The 15,368-nt window shown below is 32.9% G+C and overlaps 1 protein-coding gene across 1 annotated transcript; it reads right to left on the bottom strand.

Annotated features, from left to right (window-relative positions):
* Positions 1–9,322: 9,322 nt before the first annotated feature.
* On the bottom strand, positions 9,323–11,040 carry LOC129237241 (dynein assembly factor with WDR repeat domains 1). Its single transcript, XM_054871837.1, has 6 exons — positions 11,001–11,040; positions 10,864–10,939; positions 10,321–10,803; positions 9,939–10,256; positions 9,586–9,886; positions 9,323–9,520 (listed from the first exon to the last, which is right to left on the bottom strand). Exons 1-6 carry the CDS (start codon positions 11,038–11,040, stop codon positions 9,323–9,325), a joined length of 1,416 nt encoding a protein of 471 aa, XP_054727812.1.
* Between the last annotated feature and the right edge of the window lie 4,328 nt (positions 11,041–15,368).

Genomic DNA, 15,368 nt, shown 5'->3' with positions numbered 1-15,368 from the left:
AAACTTAAATTTTTTTATGACGGAAATTTTAAATTTCTGGGCACTTTACGAGTAAGGATTATTAACAGATCCGAAAGGATTATTAACAGATCCGTTCTATAGAGGAATTAAAAAAAAAACTTAAGAGTAAAAACAGACAGCTTGAGGTAAAAAATAGATAAATAAAATAATATGAAATGAAATGGAAGAAATAAATTAAAATGAAATTATATTAAATTAAATTAAATTAAATTAAATTAAATTAAATTAAATTAAATTAAATTAAATTAAATTAAATTAAATTAAATTAAATTAAATTAAATTAAATTAAATTAAATTAAATTAAATTAAATTAAATTAAATTAAATTAAATTAAATTAAATTAAATTAAATTAAATTAAATTAAATTAAATTAAATTAAATTAAATTAAATTAAATTAAATTAAAATAAATTAAATTAAATTAAATTAAATTAAATTAAATTAAATTAAATTAAATTAAATTAAATTAAATTAAATTAAATTAAATTAAATTAAATTAAATTAAATTAAATTAAATTAAATTAAATTAAATTAAATTAAATTAAATTAAATTAAATTAAATTAAATTAAATTAAATTAAATTAAATTAAATTAAATTAAATTAAATTAAATTAAATTAAATTAAATTAAATTAAATTAAATTAAATTAAATTAAATTAAATTAAATTAAATGAAATGAAATGAAATGAAATGAAATGAAATGAAATGAAATGAAATGAAATGAAATGAAATGAAATGAAATGAAATGAAATGAAATGAAATGAAATGAAATGAAATGAAATGAAATGAAAAGGAATGAAATGAAATTAAATTAAATGAAATGAAATATAATGAAATTAAGTGAAACAAAATAAAATGAAATGACATATAATATAATAAAATAAAAGAAAATTAAATTAAGTTAAATAAAATGAAATAAAAAAAATTGGAATGAAATAAAATAAAAAGAAGTGAAATTAAAATAAAATTAAAAAAAAAAATGAATTTAAAATGAAATAAAATGAAAAGAAATGAAATGTAATGAATGATATTAAATAAAATAAATATATTAAAAAACATATAAAAATATATTAAATAGACATAAATAAAAATAAATGAAGTAAAATAAAATGAAATGAAATAAAATATAACGAAATAAAATGAAATGAAGTACAATAAAATAAAATAAAATGAAATGAAATAAAATAAAAAATCATATCATATCAAATCAAATAAAATTAAATCAAACCAAATTAATATAAATTAAAAGGAAAAAGCAAATAAAAAAAAGACAAAAAAAAAAAAACAAAATAAAATTAAAACAATAAAATAAAACAAAATAATCATATCAATATCATATATATAAATTCAAATAAAATTAAATCAATGAAATTAAATAAAAAAATTATGATAAATTATATCAAAATTTAATTAAATTAAATTAAATGCATTGAATTGAAGGCATATCAAGCAAAATAAAATAAAATAATTAAACTAAATAAAATTAAATGAAAAAAAAAGAATGCCAAAAGATCTGCTTCAAAATTAAACATAGACAAAGCTCCTCAACTTTTTAGAGGTGTGTAAGAAAGAGTTGAGGAATTAAAGGAAAATAAACCCAAGTATATAGTGTAATAGTAAAATAATTTTGGTAGATAATTTTTAATTTTTTTGATAAAACTATTATCATGGCATGGTTTACGCCCTTGCCGTTCATTGCAGTTCAAAAAAAGGAGAAACAAATTCTTGATTTTTCGAGCTCGGCCAAATACTCAAAAAAGGTTAAAAAAAATTTTTTTTTCTCTAAAAGAAAATCGTGTAAAAAGAGAATTAGGTGCATTTTACACTAATGACATACTGCTATTGATATTGTCATGCATTTTTTTTATGCAACATAAAAGAAGAGCTAAACTAGTCCTGTCTAGTGAACCGTTTATTAAGAACTAAGACGTAATTTCTTCATACTTCTGCTCAAATATGAACGAGACGTTATCAATAATACGGTCCGCGGATGACATATGGCAAAAATAAATTTTTTGTTTTTTGGTAGGACTGCTATAAGCTTACATGACAAATTTCAGCGTGATATGTCACATAGTTTGTTTTCTGTGCTACTGTAAACAAGTCAAGTTCGAGTGTGTTCTTCAAATTCTCTTTTATGACTTCAATTGTCTCAAAATGTTTTCCACGGAGCGGCAACTTGAGCTTGGGAAACAGGAAAAAGTCACATGGAGCCATATCAGGCGAATACGGTGCTTGCGGAACGATATTAATATTATTTTTGTTCAAATAATCGCGAACAAGACGTGACGTGTGAGCTGGCGCATTGTCGTGATGCAAGAACCATGACTTGTTGTCCCACAATTCCTTCCTTTTAAGACGAATGTTCTCGCGCAAACGCTTTAAAACGTCTAAATAATATTCAGCGTTAACCGATTTTGCGATTTGTGCGATTTTCAAGCACAATTTCCTTTACTTTTCCGATGTTTTCGTCGTTTACTGATGTTGCTGGACGTCGTTCATGAGGCAAGTTTTCAACCGATGTACGGCCCTCTTTGAACGATTTGTACCACTGGAAAACACGTGCACGCGATAGAGCAGAGTCCCCATAGATTGTCTGCAACAGTTTTAAGGCGTCTGAAGCCGAAATTTTGTTGGAATAACAAAATTTCAAACAAATTCTTTGTTCAACTTGAATTTCCATCGTTAAATTCGAAGAACACACTCGTGCTTGACTTGTTTACAGTAGCACAGAAAACAAACTATGTGACATATCACGCTGAAATTTGCCATGTAAGCTTATAACAGTCCTACCAAAAAACAAAAAATTTATTTTTGCCATATGTCATTGATAACGTCTCGTTCATATTTGAGTAGAAGCTACATACTAAAAAAAAAGTGCTAATAACTTCTTAAATGTCTACTTCAGAGTATAGTTAGCAAAGAGCCAAATTTGATTAAGTTTTACTATTACTTGCTAATGACCAATTTACGATAAAATTTTTAAGCTGGAGCTTAGCTAATACTATTGTACGCTAATTTTAATTATTTTTAGCTCTATTTTCTTCTCATGTCTTTGTTTTATCCCACATTAACATCATCATCATTATTTGCTTGCACTTAAAACTTTATTGCATATCAGAATTCCCATATTGTTTCAATGTTTTAAAAACCAATGTGTGTCTTCGTTCTATGATCTTTTCTTCTTGTAATGTGTACTTACAGAGCCCATCTCATTGAACCACGTCATAAACAAAAACATTAAAAACAAAAGAAATCGGTTATTACTTTGATAAAGTGCAAATTTAACTGAAATAACCAAAAATAATAAAGAAAAAACAAACAAACAGAAATATAACTAAGAAAACAAAGAAATAAAAAATGAATAAACTCAATCAAAATGCCAGAACCACACATACAAGAGAAAGAAACACAAAGTTTAGGGTTAAGAAAGTATAAATGCAGGCTTCATGCGAAACTAACAACCGACTACTAACCAGAGTTACTTCGCTAAACAAAGTGTGTGGGCTGTCAGCGCAATGGGATACATCTTGTACAGACGTCTTGCCGTATTGCCACTGAGCAATGTTTCAAAATGAGCATTCAGTTAGCTTCCACATGCGGACATACCCGAATTCATATGCCAGTTCATAATTGCGAGCGATCATATGGAGCCGCGCACCAATGGCCTTGAGCCGTTACGTTGGGTTGTTTGTGGTTGGTTATATGTGGCGTGGGATAAAGTACATTCAGCATATGAGTGGCTGGAGACATGCCATTGAAGTGGAAGCCTAAGCCAGCTCGCAGGCCAATGGAAACAATAACACAATGGCTTAAAGCGCAATACATACACAATTCTAGTGTACAGTTTTATTTACATACATTAGGAAGACAACAATGATGATATCTCGATAACTAGGAAACACAACACACTTGCTGCTTCCGTCTAAACACCTGCCTACAACAGCAACGATGTGTCTCTGGAGTCATACGAATTCATTGTACTCATAGTCAAAACCTAACTATGTTCTAATAGCGTTGCATGTAAAAAACTGCATACCGAAAAACAGACGTAAATTAGTATTTTTTGTTTTGTATCAAAATTAGTAAATCAACGTTGGAAATTAGTTTTGAGTTTTTAGTAACATAACCCGTGGCGGCGAAAATTTCGCAAAACCTCGAAAGAGTATTTGAAAATGCGTAAAACGCGCACAAGCTACCGCTATGTGGAGGAAGCACGAACTAAGGCGAGAATTGTGGACTGAGCTTGTGCTACTTTCGGCTTTGTTTTGTAACAACCAAAACAAAATACTACAACAATAGCCTGATTTCATTGTTGCCCAAAAGCTCTAAATTGGAGCGCTAGCAGCCAAAAAATTTTTAAACGAACACAAATTTTGTTGTAAGAGCACATTTACACGTTTTACCAAGTTTCTTTTACTTTTTTACGACCTACGTATTAACTAAAATGAAAGCAAAAAATGGTTTAGAAGCAACAGATTTATTAAAGAAACACAAATCCTACAAGAATGCATTAAAACTAAGTTTAAAATAAAACAAAACAAAAAAAAAACACAAAACAAAGATTTTACAATTTTCCATACTGTCAGGAACTAAATACTTATATTGTTTACGTATGTATTTGTAATCTGAGAATAAAATAAAAAGTATAAAAGTAGTTGAGAACCTTAATAAAAAAACGTAAAAAAATGGTAATAAGATGTAAGTGAGTAAAAAAAAAATGAAAAAAGAAACAAAAAATAATTAAATAAAAGAAACAAAAGAAATGGTAATAAGAAGATATACACTCGTGTTTGTAGTGAATGTTAATAAATGAATGATAACTAAAAATACAAAGATTATATGTAAAAAAAGGGCTCGAGTTTTATTTGTCAATTTATCGATAGGTTTTTTTTTTTAACATCCAGATTGGCGAAGTAAACGGAAGGAAACGTTACTTCCAAATCACAATTTTATTGTACGTTTTTAGTTAACTCCATGAGTGAAATTTAGTTAATACAGTAAAAGGGGGTGGTTCGTAACTGCTCGTGAAGTGACATATGAAAAGTTCCTATGCGCATATAAACTTCACATATAAGTTTATGCATACAGTGACTCACAGCCAAAGTGCAGCCAAAAAAAATTATTAAAATATCAAATATATTTTATGGTATTTCCAATACAGAAAAAAATCTTATGTTTTTTATTGTTAAGGGGCTAGGCCACTGTAACAGCTTGAAAAAACGTATTTTTGACGATTTTTTTTTGAAGGGAAGGGAAGCTCGAATAAAAAATCGGTTTTAGTTATAGTCTATGTATTGAAGATGAACCAAACAAATTTTGATCAAAAAATATTTAAAAATGACGGTGCTGTAGCTGTTCTCCAGTAACATGAAAATTTTAGAAGGCTCCGCGGCACGCAGGATAACTGATGTATATTTTCACCTGGAACAAAATACAATTTTTTTCTTAATCTGCATGAGTAGGTATAGCTAGTGAAACACGTACGGAATTTTAAAAATATTCATTAAAAATTTCATTTGGTGGATGTTGAAATAAAAGATTGAATTTTCGATTAAAAAAGTGACTCTTAATTTATATACAATATGAAAATTTTTCTAAGTGACTTATCGAAAATTCCGTACGTGTTTCACTGCGTAATGATGCCCTTAATATGTGTACAAAATTTCAAAGAGAAATATTAAAAACTCGCCGAGTTGTGCTGCGTGCCGATGCAAAAAATAGTATTTTGAGATAGTAGCATTTAAAGTTTCAAATTGATTTTAAATCTTCAAAATATGATAAATTCAACTACATAAAATTTTTTACCTTTAATCTGCGATACCAGCTCCATATAATTGCCCTTCTGAGTTGAAGTTTTTGTCCTCTGCTACTTTTCTGGTTGATTTTATGTTGGAGCGTGCTTTTTTCGCCGCATCACTCAGTGAATGTTCGGTAAGCAGTTACACTTATCTTCTGAGTAGGCGCGAATTTAATGCATATAGTAATTTTAGGGACAACTGACGCGCTGCAGGAAATGCGCGAAATTTGAAAGAAATTTTTTTTTTTTCGGTTTAATTTTGTTTGCATAATATTCTAGAAGCTGCAAAGTATCAATTTCTATAAAAAAATCGATTTTTTCGAAATTCTACAGTGGCCTAACCCCTTAAATAACATGTTTTATTTAATAACGAAAAATAAAAAAAAATGTTTATTCATAAGAAAGATATGGCAAATTAAAATAATTCAGTTACAGTGTTGAGGTCATAGCTTAAATGATGCACTAAATTAAAAGTATTCAAAAAACATAAACACATTAATATTTCGATTTCATGATTACGGCTAATAAGTGGGGTATCCCTTTTGATTCAGAACAGCTTTTAATCGGGAATTATATATTCTACAAGCTTTGCTGCATACTCGGAACAGAAGCATTAGGAATATTATGGTTTCTTATTTTATTTCCCAGCACTGACCACAAATTCTTAATAACGTTGAAATTTGGACTCTGTACTATATGTGGGCAGTTCCAGATAAGCCAAGTTTTTACAATACCAGACGTATGCTTGGGATCGTTGCCTTGGTAGAATCTAAACGAATCCCTAATGTCAATTTTATTCGCACTTTGTACTAAATTATCTTTTAGCAGATCCAGATACATCTCTTTATTCATGTTTCCATCGATAAATGTTAAATTTCCGACGTCTGAATAGGACATGCAACCCCATACGATCACACTGCCTCCGCATTGTTTAACTGTAGAGCGCAAATTACATGTTAGAAGCGCGGTGTTTGGTTTTTACCAAACGTAGGACTTCCCATCAGACCTGAAAGGGTTAAATTTGCTTTCATCCGCAAAAACAACGGACTTCCAGAACGAAATGTCTTTGTTCAAATGTTGTCTGGGAAACTTTGTTTTCTATTACGAGCATTAACCAACGGCTTATTTCGGGCAGTCTTTCCATGAACATTTTCTGCGCGCAGAACTCTACGAACAGTGTCAGGGTAACAGACCTTGCCTAAGTATTTTTTGACTTCGTTCGTTAATTTTGGAACGCTTATATCGGGGGTTTCTTTAACTTTGCAAACAATCCACCTCTTAAGGGGTAACACCACTGTAGAAATTTCAAAAAATTGATTTTTTTTATAAGCTTAAAAAATTCTTTGAACCTTTTAAAATACAGAACAAAAAGTTTTATACGTTACCGAACTCTATTTCATAAATATTTTAAGCTTTTAACCAAGCGTTAGTGACTGCTACCTAACGACTTCTCCAAATTTCCAAACTTTAAACGCGTTTTTCTCAAAACACATTTTCTGAAATTGGCACGCAGCATAACTCAAACAATTTTAAATATTTTTAATCAGGTTTTTCACTACGTCTGTATAATAACCTTCTTAAGAGAAGAGCGTAAGGGATTTTCGATAGATTAGTTTAAACGATTGTTATAATTATTTAAGTGCCGTTTTTTTAGTCCAAAATAGAGTTTTTTCCCTCAAATGCTTGCTAATTCCACAAAAATAAATATTTTTTAAATCCCCTACGTGTGTCTCTAGCTATTCTTATCTAGATTAAGAAAAAAAAATGTTTCTTTGTTCCAGATTAAAATTTGCACCCTCTGTGCTGCGTGCCGCGGAGCTCCATCAAGAGAAACCACATTACAAAAATGTCTCCAATGCCGCCATTTTGTAAAATTTTTCGATCAAACTTTGTAGTTTTGTATTTTAGTATATAAGTAATAACTTCCCAAATCAGAGTGATTGTTTCCCCTTTCCTTCTATACAAAAAAATTCTTTAAAAATCGTGTTTATTTTACGCGTGTACAGTGGTGTTACCCCTTAACTGCATCATTAAATATTTTATTTGGCGCAGATCTTCGTGGCGAAGTCTTTCTATAATGTGCTGGGCAGTTAAGGAACTAATAGCAACAATTTCTGCAATTTTTCGTTGGTTTTTTCAAGGGAGGTCCGTTTTCCTATTTTAAAAAATTAAAATTTTTTCAACTTTTCTTTACAAACATTTTTTGAGAATGACTTAAGACGCTAAGCTAAACAGAAAAAACCCTTTTCACCGTTATTACATTCTCTGAGAAAATATAAAATACACAGTTCATTTAAACTGTGAACATATTTTGATGAGAAAACTATTTGTTTCTATATTTTTTCAGCAAGCTTTGTTTTTGTTATTCTTTCGGCAGTGGTGAACAGTACATACAAATCTCATTGCGAGTCGTATACATTTTTTTATTCAATTTAATAAACATCGAGTCATTTCTTTTTTCTAAAAAAAGTATGTATTACCTGCATCAAATAAGCTGTGAGTCAGTATACAGTAATGGACCTAATATAAGTCTACTTACAGCAGCATATTTTCTTATTTCCCAGAAGGTATACAGTAATTGAAAAAAACTGTTGATGTAGTTTTTTCCAGAATTCATATTTATTCATAAATGAATAAACAATAAATGATTTCACTTGCTTTATAACAATAAAAATAATTGGTACTGCCGAGGAGTAGTGGTAGTAGTCGAGGAGTTTGAGCGTGATCTGTCAATTAGCTTGTTTTTGGCATTTAATTATATCAGCCAACCGTAGGTGTGCTCTGCGATTTTCACCTTAGCGTGTCTCACGAATCAATTCGCAACATGTCATCAATTGGGCATAAGACGCGTGGCAGCCCGACTCGTACACAGATAGTTTCAAGCCGACTTCCAACGGCAGTTATTTTTATGAGGAGCTTTTTCATGGCAGAAATACACTCGAAGGTTTGTCATTGCCTGCCGAGGGGCGACCGCTATTAGAAAAAACGTTTTCTTAATTTTGGTGTTTCACCGAGATTCCAAAATACATTCTCTCTGAATTCCGAATGGTAGTCACGCACCAACCCATTCGGCTACGGCGGCTGGCTAATATGAGTTCATTTTTCTATCAAGTTAGGCCATGGCTGCATGCTACCGTAAAGTAAATTGGCTTTTCAAGAACTGCAATTATTTTGATACTCTCCGTTCTCTATATTCAGGATGATTACTTTTGTCGCTTCATCCACTGCAATTGAACGAATTTATTCGATATTTCACTTAATTCTACTACTGAAGATTTCGCATAACTTCCTGTGGAAAGCTCGCTAGTTCTGATGTATAGTAGACTTCTATTACTCAAAGCCCCCATTAGCCGACTGTTTTTAGTTAATTTGTCCTATTCACTTAATACTTTTATTTGTAACAATGGGGAATCGTGACCTTATAAGCTAACTCTTATGCGTACTTTTATGTCTAAAACTTATTTTAATCTGCATCACTGAATCCAACGGTATACCAGTCATATCATCTCCACAACCTACAAGTGTTGTCCTTCGAAGCCGTTACAATAATATCGCCCGCGTAGCTGAAGGCACAAGAAAATACTTCTGAGTCATGACCGCTCAGAACTTGCGAGCACTGACCAGTCTCAGTAAGCCACAAGCGCGCAGTGTGATCAGCAGAGGCGGTCATCAGAAGAGCGCCAGAAGGGCTGAAGCAAACCTGAGAGCAACGGAATGCAGCAAAGTGCTCGTAAATAGTACACATAAAATAGCTATATTCGCTACCTTTGACACCTCGTCACTATGCCCCTCCATAACGGACAGCAGCTCGAAGTCGCCACGCAAATCCCATATGCGCGCCGTACAGTCGCTGCTGCAAGTGGCCAATCGGCAGCCAGTCGAATCAAAGCAAACATCAAGCACCTCCTCACGATGCCCAGTTAAGTTTTGCAGTGGCTCATCCAGACGTCGTATGTCCCACAACTGAGCTGTGCTATCCAGCGAAGAGGTAGCAATGCGATTACACGAAAAATTCCAAACACAGTTGCTTAACTCAGCGGTGTGACCACGCAATTGAGACGTAAGGCTAGAAAAGGTATTTGAAAGAGATGGCTTCGAGTTGCTCAACACGAACTTACCATGCATTTCGTATATCCCAAATTGCTGCAGTACCATCGAAGGAAGCTGTAAGCAACATATTGCCACAACGACTGAAGCGACTTACAATCACTTCGGCACCGTGATGGCTAAGCACCTGCAGCTCCAAAGCTGTCTCTATGTCGAATAAACGCGCGCTGCCATCTATAGAGGCGGTAGCTACCGTTGTTGATTTTATGGGATCAAATTCGGCCATCACTAGTTCGGCTGTGTGTCCATGGAGCGTACACAGCGATTGTCCATCTGAAGTGCTCCACACTCTAGCGGTGCCATCAAAGGAGCCGGTTACTATTTTGTCGCTAGAGAATAAAAATAGCGGTAGTAATTGAAGGAGTGCGACGCATTTCAGTTGAGTAAAAATACCATTTTGGCTGGTTGAAGGCCACTGAGAAAACCACATTATCATGCCCTTTCAACAGCTGCTCTTCGCCTGCATCCTGTGTATTGATTATACGACACGTGCGGTCATAACTGCCAGTCAAGCAACGCGTGCCACTCCTATCGAAACAAATGTTGGTCAATGGCAACAGGTGGCCCACACGCCGATGCAAATAGAATTTCTTCTGTGTGGGTTCTAACAATTTTCGTTGCAACTTTCTGATAACCTGCCGCAGAGGATCTGTATAATTGTTGATTATTTGTTGCAGAAAAAGCATATCAGTTGTGCTGCGATTAGTGGCCAGAGGCTGTTTAAATGTTGCGGACTTAATTTCTTCTGTATTGATGCAGTTGGCGCTGGTGTTAGTTGCACAATCGAGCGTTGCTTTATTGCAGCATTGTCTATTCGCTTGTTGTGAGCTTTCTGGGTCAATTGTGAGGCTATTGAGTACCCTTTCCATTTGAGTGCTACAATGAACAAAAACTATTTTTATTTTATTTGTATGATAGTAAGTAAAAATTACGCACTTTGCTTTCAAATCCAACAAATCGATGTGATGCAGCATTTCCTGACCGTCGGCAGTGCGGCAATTAAGTGCTAAACCTAAAATGCGGAACTTCGTGTGAAAATTTTTAAATAGTGAAACAAATATAATAATACCTACCTGGTGGGTAATAACGGAGGTAGATTTTTGTTAGACTCATATTTTTTTATTTTTTATCTATTCAAATTTCACACTTAATTTTATTATTTATATCTTATTTTTAAATGCTTTTTTATTTTTATATGAGTTGCTGCAACGAAATATCACATTTTCGCTAGTTGCTCCCGCTGGATCAATAATTTTATAGGGCGCTTGCTAGGAGCGTTGCTATGCGTGCCGTTAGCAGTATTCTTACAGCGGAGTCACGGCGTATGAGTGACAAACTGCAAAGTACAGCAGTGGGGTATGCGATTAGAGGAGCTATGCAATAAGAAGTCCTTGTAATGCTTGTAGCAAAAGTGTGAAGTAAGTGCCAGAAATGAGTACATGTTTTTTGTATATATTTTTTGTATTAATTATAAAAAGTTTTTTTTTGTTTTCCACTTAAATTATAAGAATTAAGCCCTGTTGTAAATCGGAATTAAGTCGTTAATCCCGATTAAGATGATGATTAATTGCAGACTGATTCATTTAAAAACACTCATACGCCGTGGCGTCCATAAATTAACCTCTAACCTTGTTGCGACTATTTAAATTTATGTGTGAATACAGTCGAACTTCGATAACTCGAACTATGACATGCCACAAAAAAAAGTCGAGCTATCAAGATTTCGAGTTATCAAATATAATATACATATGTACATACATACATAAAAATCCATAAACAAAATAAAACCTGATAGAAAAATAAAACAATCCATAAAAATCAAGGGTTAGCAAACAATTTTATTGATAAAACAGTACATGCTTCAAATTATGTATAGTTGCTATATAATATTGTATGTGTATATTTTAAAATTATATATACATAATTAAGAACACTGTATGAATAGATGTATAGCTTTCATTCGTTTAAAGTAAAAAAGTCAGTTATTTGGGATTGACAAGAGGATTTTTATTATGATCTTCAAAAAAAGCTTCAATATTATTTAAACCATTGTACAGAGAATCGGTTGTATGTTCATTGGTTTTTAAATATGACCGCAAAATCTTGAACGAATTTGCAACTAGCTCGTTTGAAACTGGTTGCAGCATATCATCTTGCAAATCATTTTCTATATCACTTTCGCTATCATGATCAAACTCGGATTTAGATCCCAATAGCTCCACAATATCTTCATCTGTGGGAAACTCTGAAGCAACAATATCGTCATCCACATGCATAAAATCATTAAAGGTGACACCTTATGTACCTTTGATATTTTGCCAAGCTTCATATTCATTCTGCAGTTGAATTTCTTCCTCACTCCTTTCTTTTATGCGTTCGCTTATGAAAACCAAAGGAATGCCATCTTCTTCCTCCCATTCAGAATATTGACCGAAGCCGGCTTTTCTAAAGCAATTAGAGATGATTTCCGGCTTAACATCGATATTCCATGCATTAGTTATTTCATCAACACAGTCCATTAATGTAATGTTAAGATTTTTGTTTACTTCAAAGCATTTTATAGTATTTTTTAAAATTCTGCGACGATAATGACATTTTAAATTTTGTGTGACACCTTGATCGAGTGGTTGTAATTTGGATGTCATATTCGGGGGAAAAAATGGAAGTTTGATAAACTTTAATCTCTGTTGGATGTCTTTAGGATGGGCTGGGCAGTTGTCAATAAAAAGTGGAATATTTCTTCCGGCTTTTCCAAATTGTTTGTCTAAGTTAAGAAGCCATTCTTCAAAAAAGGCTCCCGTCATCCACGCCTTTGAATTTGCTTTATAGTCGAGAGGTAACCATTTAACACCTCTAAAACAGCGGGGTTGATTACTTTTACCTATCAAGAGTAATTTCAATTTTTCTGATCCATCCATGTTTGCGGCAATCATTATCGTAACTCTCTGTTTACTGTGCTTTCCTCCATAGCATTTCTGGTTTTTAAAAGTTAAGGTGTTATCTCGAAGACATTTAAAGAATAAGCCCGTCTCGTCTGATAACTTTCTAATAAATGAGGTAAAACATCACGTTGGCATTTCATACAGTCTTCTTCGCTTACATCATTACTCTCACCACACGCCTTTTTATGACATATACCAGATCTTAGAAAAAAAAAATAACTTTAGGTGCCAGCGTGCACATTTATTTTATGAATGTACATACCTTCGTTTCCAATTATCGAGTCAATCAGTGCTTGCCTTGAAATTCGGTTGTTCTAATTTTTTACTAAATTCCAATGCTTTTTCTTTAAGGAATCCTCCGGATATAGGCAAATTCCGTGATCTTGCCCATTTAAACCATTCTAAAACTGCTTTGCCCACATTTACGTATGTTGGCTTTTTTAGTCTCTTTGAACTCCCACTTGCACCATCACTTTCGATTGCAGTAATAACCGTTTGTTTATTTTTTAAAATAGTTGACACTCTATTTGTCGGAATAGCATACTTTACAGCTACATCTTTTTTTCGCGCACCCATTTCTACTTCCTTTATTAGTTTAAATTTTTCATCAATAGATAAAGTTTTTAAACAACGTTTTGATGACATGTCAACAGAGTTTATTTTCGCGTAAGAACTACTAATAAAATACGTGTGCAGCGACCCAACTGCTGACATCTGTTTGCTAAAAAATAAGCAACACGTAATAAAAGGATTCACGCGGAAATTCGGCTTATCAAAGCTGGCGCCAAATATTCTGTTCGAGTTATCAAGATATTCGAGTAATAGAAGTTCGAGTTATCAAGTAAAAATAACACACAATTCTCACTCTAAACGCCATTGCCAAGCAATCTGATTCGAGATATCAAATATTCGAGATATCGAAGTTCGACTTATTGAGGTTCGACTGTAGTTTGAAATTATAGGATCCAGCATTCTACATAGTATCTGAGCAAGGTTTTCACACTACAGATTATATAATACGAGTATGGCAGTATATTTACAATTATTTTTATAGCCGCGCATTTGCGGACAAGGGGGTTATAATTTCGTTCAGCATAAAGGAATCAAAATAGATACAGTCATATGTATACAAAATACTCAGAATAATGAGAGAAGTCGATTTAGCCGTGTCTGTCCATCCGTCCATCTGACCGTCCGTGATAACACCAGCAAAAATTAACATATTTCAATGAAACTTGGTACATTACTTTTTATCCAATGATAGGTTGGTGATGAAAATCGACGAACTTGGTCAATAAATCCACCCATATCCCATATCTTTCTGCAATTTTCAGAAAGGGAGAAATTGCGATATCCCTGTTAAAAAGTGAAGCACCATCCAAATTTGGTACTATTGATGAAAAAAATAAATACGATGCGAGTAAAACTTTGAACCACCTCATTTTTATATCACTTAAATATTATATTATTTAGACCAGATAAAACCAGATAAAAATTAAGTCCGCTTTTTATATTTTAAGATTAAATTTCTGCCAGTCTGTAAGCGCAGAGCAGTTACTCAGATGCCATGGGCACTCATTTAGCATAGTCTATGAGCTTGTTTGTTCCAAAAATTAGCAGCCAGCTCAAATCTAATTTTAGTTAAATGTGCGGTGGTACATTATAGATGTATGTAAATTTCAATCCGCACCGAATTTAGTACTTCCTTAAGTGTTTAAAGTAATAAGTAGAGATCTCTGAACTTTGGCTTCGGTTTCGGTCATGTTCGGCCACAAAATTTCAGTTCAATTTCGTTTTGGCTTCGACCAATAAGTAACCGAACTTTGGCCGCACATCCCTTTAAATTTTTTTTGTAGAAAAAGTGCATAAACTTTTAGTTTTTGTAACTTTTTTTAATACTAATATCAAATTGGCGGCCGCCGTAGCCGAAGAGGTTGGTGCGTGACTACTATTCGGAATTTAGAGAGAACATAGGTTCGCATCTTGGTGAAACACCAAAATGAAGAAAAAGTGTTTTCAAATAGCACTCGCCCCTCGGCTGACAATGACAAACCTTCGAGTGCATCAATTCCATCAACACTTCCCGTTCCCATAGTCAGCTTTCTAAGAACCACAATTGCCTGTTTTACGCATATTTTCATCCGCTTCCATTGTAGCTACTTTTTTGATACAGCTCAGAGGAATCTGGAAGCCAACATTTCCCTATGAACTGCATCCCAAGCATTCTTCTTTTTTAATTGTTCTCAGAGCATTTTTTATTAAAATACAAGGTGGGGCAAAATTTCTCACCGCATCTGAAGATTTATAATTTTTGCAAATGGCGTCATGCGTCAATCATATTTGGCACTTGCGAACTAGACAGCTGCAGCATACAAACAAACAAGTAATGGAGTGCCTGAAGGTCAGAATAAAGATTTCCATAGCCCAAAATCATTTTTTTATTTCAGAAAATAGTTATTCAAAAACAAAATTGGATGATTAATTTTCTGGCACCTCGTA

This window comes from Anastrepha obliqua, chromosome 1 (assembly GCF_027943255.1).
Source record: "Anastrepha obliqua isolate idAnaObli1 chromosome 1, idAnaObli1_1.0, whole genome shotgun sequence".
In the NCBI taxonomy this organism is placed as follows: domain Eukaryota; kingdom Metazoa; phylum Arthropoda; class Insecta; order Diptera; family Tephritidae; genus Anastrepha; species Anastrepha obliqua.
The sequence above is the reverse complement of the archived record's forward strand: the minus strand, read 5'-3'. Positions and strand labels throughout refer to the sequence as shown.

Coding starts and splice junctions, on each gene's coding strand:
- LOC129237241 (XM_054871837.1), bottom strand. CDS start 11,040: ATGAGTCTAACAAAAATCTACCTCCGTTATTACCCACCAG. Junction 10,940..11,000: donor CCTCCGTTATTACCCACCAG/GTAGGTATTATT, acceptor TCCGCATTTTAG/GTTTAGCACTTAATTGCCGC. Junction 10,804..10,863: donor TTGTTGGATTTGAAAGCAAA/GTGCGTAATTTT, acceptor TGTTCATTGTAG/CACTCAAATGGAAAGGGTAC.